The 12,839-nt window shown below is 36.4% G+C and overlaps 1 protein-coding gene across 1 annotated transcript in view; it reads left to right on the forward strand.

Moving 5' to 3' along the window:
• LOC128666159 (olfactory receptor 1019-like) overlaps positions 1-6,635 on the forward strand; it is a 35,536-nt gene extending 28,901 nt beyond the window's left edge. Inside the window, exon 3 of the mRNA XM_053720605.1 lies at positions 5,673-6,635. Within this exon, the coding sequence (XP_053576580.1) occupies positions 5,673-6,635 (963 nt within the window). The remainder of the gene's footprint in view (positions 1-5,672) is intronic.
• Positions 6,636-12,839: the final 6,204 nt, after the last annotated feature.

Here is a 12,839-nt window from a genome sequence, read left to right on the forward strand (position 1 = left end):
GACGCGCACAAAAAGCTTACTTCTAGCAGAGTTAGCGCTTGAGCAGGATCGTTAAATACCGATCCATTTGTAATCTCGCCCAAAATGCTAAACAAAAAGGATAGTGAAAAAGCACAGTTTGAGTTTCTTTCTGACAAATTTTACAGTTAGTTTTTTTTTCCCTCCCACTGCATCATGGGAAGCTATTAGCCAATCAGAAAACACATATACATATATTCTGTGTATCTTGCTCATGCTCAGTATGTGCTGGTGCTTTAATAAGTGTGTTTATAAAAAAGATTGTGCCCATTTAGATAATCAAAGTAAATTGAAAAGTTGTTAAAAATTGTGTGTGAATTTTTTTTTTTTAATTTTGACTTTAAGTAAAATCTAATAAAGTAACTAATAAAAACAGAAGCCCACATTTTTTTATAGTTCTTTGTATGTTTGATGAGGCTCTACACTGCTCTAAAAAAACTGTCGGCTAGATTTAGAGTTCTGCGGCCAAAGGGGTGCGTTAGCTACACATGCTTTTTTTCCCGCACCTTTTAAATACCGCTCTTATTTAGAGTTCACAGAAGGGCTGCGTTAGGCTCCAAAAAAGGGAGCGTACAGGCATATTTACCACCACTGCAACTCTCGATACCAGCGGTGCTTACGGACGTGGCCAGCTTAAAAAACATGCTTGTGCACGATTCCCTCATAGGAAACAATGGGGCTGTTTGAGCTGAAAAAAAACCTAACACCTGCAAAAAAGCAGCGTTAAGCTCCTAACGCAGCCCCATTGTTTCCTATGGGGAAAGACTTCCTAAGTCTGCACCTAACACCCTAACATGTACCCCGAGTCTAAACACCCCTAACCTTACACTTATTAACCCCTAATCTGCCGCCCCCGCTATCGCTGACCCCTGCATATTATTATTAACCCCTAATCTGCCGCTCCGTACACCGCCGCAACCTACGTTATCCCTATGTACCCCTAATCTCCTGCCCCTAACACCGCCAACCCCTATATTATATTTATTAACCACTAATCTGCCGCCCCCAACGTCGCCTCCACCTACCTACACTTATTAACCTCTAATCTGCCGACCGGATCTCGCCGCTACTATAATAAATGTATTAACCCCTAAAGCTAAGTCTAATCCTAACACTAACACCCCCCTAAGTTAAATATAATTTAAATCTAACGAAATAAATTAACTCATTAAATAAATTATTCCTATTTAAAGCTAAATACTTACCTGTAAAATAAATCCTAATATAGCTACAATATAAATTATAATGCCAATAGAATGCAAGCTCAATCTGATTGGCTGATTGGATCAGCCAATCGGATTGAACTTGAATCTGATTGGCTGATTCCATCAGCCAATCAGAATTTTCCTACCTTAATTCCGATTGGCTGATAGAATCCTATCAGCCAATCGGAATTCGAGGGACGCCATCTTGGATGACGTCCCTTAATGGAACCGTCATTCATCGGGAAGTCGTCGGTGAAGATGGATGTTCGCGTCAGCGGGATGAACTACATGGATCCGGAAGAAAGAAGATTGAAGATGCCGCTTGATAGAAGACTTCAGTCGGATCATGGACCTCTTCAACTCCCGCTTGGATGAAGACTTCAGCCGGATCATGGACATCTTCAGCCCCCTGCTTGGGCTTGGATCAAGACATCGGAGGCTCTTCTGGATCGATCGGTGAACCCGGCGTGGCGAAGACAAGGTAGGGAGATCTTCAGGGGCTTAGTGTTAGGTTTATTTAAGTGGGGGTTTGGGTTAGATTAGGGGTATGTGGGTGGTGGGTTGTAATGTTGGGGGGGGTATTGTATGTTTTTTTTTACAGGCAAAAGAGCTGAATTCTTTGGGGCATGCCCCGCAAAGGGCCCTTTTCAGGGCTGGTAAGGTAAAAGAGCTTTTCTATTTTAATTTTGGAATAGGGTAGGGCATTTTTTTTATTTTGGGGGTCTTTGTTATTTTATTAGGGGGCTTAGAGTAGGTGTAATTAGTTTAAAATTGTTGTAATATTTTTCTAATGTTTGTAAATATTTTTTTATTTTTTGTACTTTAGTTAGTTTATTTAATTGTATTTATTTGTAGGTATTGTATTTAATTAATTTATTGATAGTGTAGTGTTGGGTTTAATTTTAGATAATTGTAAGTAGTTTATTTAATTAATTTATTGATAGTGTAGTGTTAGGTTTAATTGTAACTTAGGTTAGGATTTATTTTACAGGTAATTTTGTAATTATTTTAACTAGGTAACTATTAAATAGTTATTAACTATTTAATAGCTATTGTACCTGGTTAAAATAATTACAAAGTTGCCTGTAAAATAAATTTAATCCTAAAATAGCTGCAATATAATTATAATTTATATTGTAGCTATATTAGGGTTTATTTTACAGGTAAGTATTTAGTTTTAAATAGGAATAATTTATTTAATAAGAGTTAATTTATTTAGTTAGATTTAAATTATATTTAACTTAGGGGGGTGTTAGGGTTAGGGTTAGACTTAGCTTTAGGGGTTAATACATTTATTAGAGTAGCGGTGAGGTACGGTTGGCAGATTAGGGGTTAATGCTTGAAGTTAGGTGGCGGCGATGTTAGGGAGGGCAGATTAGGGGTTAATACTATTTATTATAGGGTTATTGAGGCGGGAGTGAGGCGGATTAGGGGTTAATACATTTATTATAGTAGCGGTGAAGTCCGGTCGGCAGATTAGGGGTTAATAAGTGTAGATAGGTGGAGGCGACGTTGGGGGCGGCAGATTAGGGGTTAATAAATATTATGTAGGTGTCGGCGGTATTAGGGGCAGCAGATTAGGGATACATAGGGATAACGTAGGTGGCGGCGGTGTGCGGTCAGCAGGTTAGGGGTTAAAAAGTGTAGGTAGGCAGCGGCGACGTTGGGGGGCAGATTAGGGGGTAATAAATATTATGTAGGTGTTGGCGATGTTAGGGGCAGCAGATTAGGGGTACATAGGGATAATGCAGGTTGCGGCGGTGTGCGGTCAGCAGATTAGGGGTTAAAAAATTTTAATAGAGTGCCAGCGATGTGGGGGGACCTCGGTTTAGGGGTGCATAGGTAGTTTATGGGTGTTAGTGTACTTTAGAGCACAGTAGTTAAGAGCTTTATGAACCGGCGTTAGCCCAGAAAGCTCTTAACTACTGACTTTTTCTGAGGCTGGAGTTTTGTCATTTCAGCCAAGACTCTAAATACCGGCGTTAGAAAGATCCCATTGAAAAGATAGGATACGCAAATGGTGTAGGGGGATCTGCGGTATTGAAAAGTCGCGGCTGCAAAGTGAGCATTAGACCCTTTCCTGACTGACTCTGACTGACTCTAAATACCAGCGGTAGCCCAAAACCAGCGTTAGGAGCCTCTAACGCTGGTTTTGACGGCTACCGCCAAACTCTAAATCTAGCTGTTTATCTTTTTAGTACAGTAACTTGGTATATTTAACCACCAATCAGCAAACAAACCCAAAATGGGTCGACCCTAAGATTTACATTCCTGCTTTTTAAATAAAGATACAAAGAGAGCAAATAAAAAATTATGATAGGAGTAAATTAGAAAGTTGCATGAAATTATTTTACAAAAATTTTAAACAAAAAGATTATAATAAGTTTAACAGAATATGTGCGAGGTTTGTATGGGTTGGGGAAAAAATAAGATGTGCAGCAGAAACATTATCATTCCCATGGAAAGCAGGAGGCCTAGCACTACCCAACATAAAGCTATATAATCTTGCGGCATTGGCTAAATATGCTATAGATTGGATCATAGAAGGGGACTATGTTACTTATTGGAAGTTAGAATCGGATCTATGTGCCCCTTTTGCTCTAAAAGTGCTCCTACATTGTGAGGCAAAGAAGGTACCCAAACTTATCTCTCAATATATGGTGATTAATAATGTGATAACGGTATAGCATTAGATCGGTAAGGGCGCAGGACTGAATCTATGTGTCTCTAGATTCCTATCAATTTTGGGTTACCCCAATTTCCAACCAGGGTATAGCAAGAAAGGGATATTCTATTGATGGTACAATAAGGGCCTTATTAACATGATTCAATTGCAAGATGCTACATCTTATTCTATCAAATTGTTTGAAATGTTAAGGAGGGAATTCCAATTACCTAATACAGATTTTTTGCATATCTGCAAATTAGGCATCTATTTAATGAACTACAGGAAAAGTTTGGGAAAGTTTGGAAACTAGGAGGCTTAGAAAAAATTATTATGCCTAGATTACGAGTTCTGCGATAGCCTACAGCGTTAAGGTGTCCTAACGCTGCTTTTTAACGCCCGCTGGTATTACGAGTCAGGCAGGTACAGGTGTACCGCTCACTTTTTTCCTGCGACTTTTCCATACCGTAAATCCTCTTACGTCAATTGCGTATCCTATCTTTTTAATGGGATTTTCCTAACGCTGGTATTACAAGTCTTGGAAGAACTGAGCGGTACAGCCTCTACCTCCATGTCTCCTACCGCATATAAAAGTCAGTAGTTAAGAGTTTTATGGGCTAACACCGGAACATAAAGCTCTTAACTACAGTGCTAAAAAGTACACTAACACCCATAAACTACCTATAAACCCCTAAACCGAGGTCCCCCCACATCGCAAACACTATAATAAAATTATTTAACCCCTAATCTGCCAACCGGACATCGCCACCACCTACATTAACCCCTAAACCGCCGCACTCCCACCTCGCAGACACTATAATACATTTTATTAATCGCTAATCTGCCGTCCCTAACATCGTCGCCACCTACCTACAATTATTAACCCCTAATATCCCGTCCCCAACGTCGCCGCTACTATAATAAAGTTATTAACCCCTAAACCTAAGTCTTACCCTAACACCCCCTAAGTTAAATATAATTTAAATAAATCTAAATAGCACAATTTACAGCTGAGATGATAAATCAAATGATAATGGAACAATATAATATACCACCAGATTCTGAGAAAGATTTAAAAAGGTTTTTCCTTAAATGGTTAAAGGCAATAGTGGCCCAGACAACAAATACGCAGTTGCAAATGATCAGGCCCCTAGCAAAATCTAATTTAGTTAAATATTGGATAAATACCAATGAATTACTGATCCTTTGGAATAGCATAATATAAAGGGGGTTGATCAAGGCCATGTACTCCCTCCCCCCTCCTCTGGCACACCAGCAGGGAATAGGTAGTGCTTTCCACTGGACCATAGTGAGGGACGGTTTAATGTTGAGCAAGCTCTAGAATGGTCTTGTATCAGACTAGATTTATTAAGCAGATGTATAGGTCTATATGTAATATAAGGAAGATTATTACTGTTATGACCTAAGGGGGAGCTATGCTAAAAGTTGTGTAATATATTTTCCCAGGTTTTTGTTTGTTTTTATGTATGTTATTATGTTACTTGATATATGATAGAAGAGGTGAGCTGAAGTGTGCCACTCTGAACTGAATAATGATGTATTGGTATGTTAAGCTCACTATCTGTGACTGTAAATGTGAATAAAATAATAAAAATTATGTTAAAAAAAAGAAAGTTGCATAAAATTGCATGCTCTATTGGAATCAAGAAATAAAAAAATGGGTTTAATATCCCTTTAATTTACTAGAATAAATTAGAGATAATCAGTAAAATGGTAATAGATTGTTAATAATTAATTGATTCTTCTTTTTTTTAACACATCAGAAAGAAGGATTTATGGAAGAATACAAAAATATGACCCAATTCTCTGATTTTTATCTTATTGGATTCAATGACCTCCCTCAATGGAATGTTTTTCTTTTAGTTTTATTTATTTTCTCGTTTGTGGTTTCTTTGTTTGGAAACTCTCTTATAATTTTTTTAATCATCTTGGATTCCAGTTTACACAATCCAATGTATTTATTTTTAATGAATCTTTCCTTTTTAGACATGTGCTCTATTTCAGTTACTGCCCCACAAGTCATGATACTGTTTAGATCACCATATTACAAAGTTTCTTTCCCAAACTGTATAGCACAGGTATATTTTTATCTTGTCTTCACCAATGCAGAATTCTTCCTTCTCCCGGTCATGGCATATGATCGTTATGTTGCAATCTGTAATCCATTGCAATATCATAAACTCATGAAAAAGGGAGTCTGTATCATCCTTGCAGCAGCACCTTGGGTCTTTGGATTTGTGGACACACTTTCTTATACCATATTAACCTCTCAGCTGTCTTACTGCAAGTCTCATGTGGTCAATCATTTCTTCTGTGACCTTACAGCTCTTATGAAATTATCGTGTAGTGACACTTCCACCATTGAACTTGTAACGTTTATTGACGGAGCTATCTATGGCTTTGCACCATTTTTCATAACGCTGACTTCATATGCATATATTATTGCAAATGTGCTGAAGATTCGCTCAGTTAATGGCAGGAGAAAAGCATTTTCCACATGCTCATCACACATCACCGTTGTTATTCTATTCTATGGGACAATCATAAGTATGTATATGAGACCCACCTCAGACTATTCACCAGCACAAGATAAACTCTTTGCTGTTTTCTATACAACTGTTATTCCAATGTTTAATCCTTTGATATACTCATTAAGGAACCAGGATGTTAAAAATGCTTTTAAGAAAATGGTTACACATTCTTTTTCTTCATTGAAAAATAATTAAATAACTGTGTTTAAAGAAAAGTTAAAGGGATGTTAAACAGTCTATTTCATTGTTGTAATAAAAAAAACATTAAGCAGTTGCTTAAACTTACTAAAAAAGCATTGCAATATGTGTTATTCATCTCTTTAAATCAGGGATGGTTAACCTTGGTCCTCCTGATGTTTCAGAACCACATTTCCCATGATGCTCAACTGGACTTCAGAGTACCTAAGCATCATGGGCAATGTAGTTCTGAAACATCAGGAGGGCCAAGGTTCCCCATCGCTGAATTAAATGGATTTTACTTTTAATTAGAGATACACAAAGGGCTTTAACATAGAGATACATACATATACATGTCTAAATATGTATATGTATATATGTGTGTACATATGTATTTATGTTTTTTTATGTGTATATATGTATTTAGAAAAAATGAAGAAATGTCTTGCTTCTATAAAATATAACCTTTATTAATTCAAGGATAAAAACAGATAGGAAGTTGCCATAGAAAAAAACACACATGGAGAGTGTTGCACCACTGGCTTATGCGTTTTGGCAATCAACTGTAGTCATATGTCACCAAGCTATGACTACGGATGATTGCCGAAATGCGTGATCCAGGGGTGCTATGCTCTCCATGTTTGTTTGTTTTTCTATGGGAACTTCCTATCTAGTTTATCCTTGGAGTAATACAGGTTATATTTTATGGAAGCAAAACATTCCTTCATTTTTTTCTATTGATTGACCAGCCGGGTCCTGCTCTATTATCCCAGTGACTGCTTGGGACCGGGCCATTCCTCCCCCTGGATGACATCATCACACCAACGCCGCTAGCCATACACTGGTATGGGCAAAGTCACACACTAAGAGAGGCGAGAAGTGAAAAGTTGGTTGAACTCAGACCGTGTATAAAAGTTGGTTAAACTTATATAAGACAGAAGGCACTCAGTACCTACTGTGAATTTCTGGCAACAATGTGAATCCAGCTAAAAAACGCTAACCTTGTGACAAAGGTATTGTGTGTTTATGCTTATGACTGTTTTGCCTGTTGGGGAGTAGTGAGGTTGATACAATACACCCTGAAGACTGTGTATCTATCAATATATCTATTAATTTTTGGATTGTTTTTACATCTATCTGAGACTCACTCTTCCTTTACTCTTATATATTTATTTACAGATATATAAACATATAAAACATACATACATATGTAAACTAAATAAATTGTGTTTCTTGTCTCTTTAACTTTTGTATTGTCTTGATAATAGAAATAAATATGCCAATTTAGATGAGCTTTTTTTAAAAAACTATCTTGACTTTTCACATATTTTAATATGTAAATGCTCTTATTACTAGGAGATTAACTATAGTTTATCTTTATAACATAAACAGATCGCTTGCGGCACTTTCTTCTTATAGAAATTATTAATATATTGCCAAAGAAGTTTTCTTATTGAACTAAACAAATAGTAATAATAATTTAAACATGTTAAAGCTTAAAAAAAAACATATTTTATCACTTATCATAAACGCTAATCTATCCAATTGCAAACATTACCCGGACTCCATTAACCCTTTTAAATCATTTGTTATTTTAGTGATTAACATCCATTATAGGCTGAAAAGCCATTGTGGAAAAATAGAGCTTAAATCTTGTTTGAGTAAACATTCTTAGCTGTGTTTGACTAAGAAATATTGTGATCACTTTGAACCAGATTACGAGTAGAGAACTGTGGTTAGCATGAGGAGCGTTAACGCGATTGTGAGATTGCTGTGAACTTTATGATCAAATCCATATTATAAGTGTCACGCTGTTTAAATTACCGCAAATTAGTTTGTGCAAACTCGCAGTAATTAATGCTCCCCATATTTTCTATGTGCAGCACTGAGTGGCAATGTCCGCTAGTATTAAGAGTTGAAAGTAAATGTGATCGCTTGAATGCAATCACATTTAATGCTAAAACTTTTATGCAACCTTATGGCTGGAGGAAACAATAGCACTAAACTACTCTATTAACCCATAAACTGCCACAACCCCATCACAAAATACCACACTACACTACTAACCCCTAAACTATCACAATCCCGTCACATAATACCCCACTATATTAACCCCTAAACCACTACAATCCCATCACAAAATAATAAATAAAATCTAAACCCCCTAACCTAACACCCTCCAAGTTAACCAAAAAAAAACTTAATATTACCTAAAAAAAACCCTAATCTGGCTGTAGTGGCCCATCTTCATCCTAGCGGCGGTGTTCAATCTTCATCCTGTCAGCAGTCTTCTATTTTCATCCATCTTCTTATCTTCAGATTTTCAGTCCCCAACGTCCTCTTCATGTGATCATGCCCCGCACAATGAATTTTGAATGCGAATTACCACCTTTATATACAGATACCCTTGCATTCCGATTGGCTGATTTCCATTTTCAAATTCAAATCAGTGTCTAGAATGAAAGCTTTTTTTATTGGCTGATTTGAATTTGAAAATGAAAATCAGAAAATAGGAATGCAATGGTACCCCTTAATTACGTTAAAGGGGTACCTCCCATTTAAAATTCATTGTGTGGTGGATGACTGCATGAAGAGGACGTCGGGGACGGAAGATCTGAAGATAAGAAGATGGATGAAGATAAAAGATTGTGTCAGGGATGAAGATAGACCACCATTGCCGGGATAAAAATAGAGCGCCACCTCCACTTAGGAGTCAGATTTAACTTTGGTGAGTACAATCTTTGGGGTTTAGTAAAAGGATTTTTTTTTTTTTTAGATAGCCTTTTTTTGGGGGGGGGGGGGCGTAGAATGGATTAGTATTTATTTTAGTGAAAAAAGAGCTAAATCACTTTAGGGTTTATTGCTATAGTTTAGTTTAGTTGTAGTATAGTTTTTTTATTTTGGGGTGTTTTTTAAGTGGGGCTTTAGTTTTAGAATAGGCATAACTAGTTTTTTTTTTGTTTTTGTAATGGTAGTTTTTTTTATTTTCTGTAATGGTAGCTTTTTTATGTAATGTTAGGATTTTTATATTTTCAGGTAAGGTTAGTTATTTTTTTAGGTAGGGTTACATTTTTTGGGGTGTTAGGTAGGGGTTAACTAGTTAGGGGGTGTTAGATTTGGGGGTTAGCTGGTTAGGGGGTTCAAATGTTAGTGGGTATTTTGTGATGTGGGTATGACTGTTTAGGGGTTAATAGTGTAGAGGGGTAGTTTGCAGTGGGCTATCTGGTGGTTTAGGGTTTAATAATGTTGTGAGGACTTTTTGGTTGGCTATTTGGTGGTTTAGGTGTTGATTAGGGGACTTATGGCAGTTAGGGTTAGCACGCGAGTATGGATCTTAGGTATTTTCCACTTTAGAAGAGTAACACATTCATGATATTATAACTTTGGAAAGTAAAAAAAAAATCACCTTTCATACACGTTATACCTGATGCACATAAAGAGCAGAAGTCAAGCGAAGTTAGTGTGCAAGCGGGATCGGTGATAACCGCTCCATTCATAATCTAACCCTTTGTTAATTAAATTTAAAAAAAATGTCTTTTCCTGTTTTTCCACTTTCTGATTTTTTTAATGTGTTATAGTAAAGATTAAATTGTTGCTAGCTTTGATAAGAAATTAGTTTTTAAGCACATTCCCTACTTGGCCACCCTTTATTTGATTATCTTAAAAGTAAATTAATTAAAACTTTAGGGATTTACATACAGACAACAGACCATATAAAAATCTGCAAATCTTTATGATTAAACAAACAAGACGAAAGAAAGCAGGATGAAGAACCTCATGGTATATAAATAGTTCCTTATTTATTACTTAAAGTGAATGTAAATTTTGATGCTAAAGTGCCCGGTTTTTAAAACTTTGATTAAAAACAGGGGCACTTTAATTCATCAATATTTTCATTTCATTCCTGTTGTGAAAATAAACTTACTTTTTAATCTTCACAGCAGCTCCAGCTTCCTCCACCTTTTTCAAAGCCTCTTCCTGGGTCTAAAATGAGGTATCTGGCTTCCTCCAATCACAGCAGTGAATCAGACACTGAATCCCCCGGGGGGGGAATCTGTGATTGGAGGATGACCTATCAATCATTGCTGACATCAGAAATGGCTTGTGAGACCGGAGGAAGCAGCAGCTGCTGTGAAGTTTAAAAGGTAAGTTTTTTGTCACAACAGGAGTGAAATGTAAATTTTGATGAATTAAAGTGCCCCTGATTTTAATCAAAGTTTTAAAAACCGGGCACTTAAACATCAAAATTTACATTCACTTTAATCCTTTTTATTGTGCATATTTTATTTTCACGTGTGAACAAATATATTTATCAGCATAATAGTTTTAGTTCAGATAGGCATTCTATTTTAATTCCATGTGTTTATATTATTTCTTATTCATTTTAATGCAATGGTGCAATTAACTCATATTTCAAAATGTGATTCCCAATACCTGTTCCAAAACAATGAATCCACAGTGACAACAATAATTTCTAATATAAAGCTTGTAGGAAGTTTTCACCATCTTTTTTCATTATCCATCTGAATATTTACATAGGGCTGCAGACTTCTGTCTGTTCATTATAAGGTAATTAGGTAATTTCATGGTTTAATGTCTGGAACTAATTGAGCAGGGGATGGACTGAAGAAACTTGTCCAAAAGTAGAAAAATCTATAGACTGGCAAGGGGTTAGTACTAAAAGAGCCATCCAAAATCCGGCATCAGAACAGAAGGGTGAAACAGGATCTTTAACTAGGTGACAGTTTAAGGCGTCTTCAACCAGTAAATCAGTCCATGGATAGTGTATCCTTGTAAAGAAGTCAGACAAGTTAAATAAGCCAGAAACTTTGCCAGGAAGACAGGTCAGGAGCAAGAAAACTTTAGTCTTCATACAAAATAACCAAGTACTGAATGGGAGTCTGAGATGACCTTTTAACACTTCCCATTCAAGCTTGGCACCAGAAACAAGACCAATGTCACTTCCATCAAGAATAGTATAAAATTTGCTAACATTGCACCTCCAGCCAGATAAACATCCAGGGAGTCAGCCCAGCCATGCTAATCTGACACTCAATTAGCACAGCCTCTAGCTTTTACCACAGCAACGTTTCCATTCTTATCATGCCCGCTGGCCAAGACCCTCACAACAACATGATGGCAGCAAAGCCTAACATCAGGTTGTTTCATGAGATTCACTGAAGAAGCCACATAATGCTCTTCCTGGATGCTCTATAGTATTTATTGTAGAAGGTTGATGTTGAGCCTTCGCCTACACCAAATTGGCTGGGTTTGAATATGGGTGAGGTTTAGGGCTACCAAGTGCTGACTGTGGATGCATTCTACATTGGTTTATGACACTGTGAGCACTGTTTATATAAGTGGTGTACTTTGATAAAACTAATAAAGTGCTTAAGATATTTCCATGTGCAAACTGCTTTTTAGAGTATACAGTCACCCATAGTTGGAACTGCACAGCCTTTTTTATGCAGCGTGTTCTGTTTCTATTTAATTGATAAATACATGTGTTGATTTTTTTTATGGGTAATTTTCTATTTTTGCTCCAGTCTGGAAGAATTTCTGTTTCTCATTATCTTTTTATTATTTCTTTATGCTTTGTTTATTTAAAAAGCTGTTGTTCTGAGGCAGCATCTTTTTCTTCCATCAAAAATCTTCTTTTAAATTTTCCATGTTTGTATGTAGTATAAATGGTCTGCGAGACATTATTGCAACAGTCAGAGGATACTGCTAATAATACCCCATAGCCCCATTAGTGTAAGGATTTTTTGTTGTTGTTGCTGTCACTTGTGAGCTCAGACAATATAGTGAAATACACATTATTTTTATATTTGTCTGTGTGTAAAAGAGGTTTAAATATTTTTTTTAAATTAAACTTGAATCTAATGGGAAATGCATGACAATATACAGGGACATACATTTAATAAATTTTAAGATGTTCTCTTTTAGGGGATGATGATTTAAAGCTCTCCATTAACAAGGAAACATTTGAGTAAGCTTGATTAATATGATTGGGTCTTCTTTTGACCATAAATTAGTAAATTATTATGCAATAGCATAAATGTATAGATGTGTACATATAGGGCTAGATTACAAGTGGCACGCTAAAGCAAGCACAGGGCGGGATAAGAAATATTATGATTCAAACAAAAAGCAAAGTGCAACAGCACTACACTTATAATATGGGAGATGCCTATATTATTGAACGTTATTAACCTTTCATGG

The sequence above is a fragment of the Bombina bombina genome, chromosome 1 (assembly GCF_027579735.1).
Source record: "Bombina bombina isolate aBomBom1 chromosome 1, aBomBom1.pri, whole genome shotgun sequence".
Classification (NCBI taxonomy): domain Eukaryota; kingdom Metazoa; phylum Chordata; class Amphibia; order Anura; family Bombinatoridae; genus Bombina; species Bombina bombina.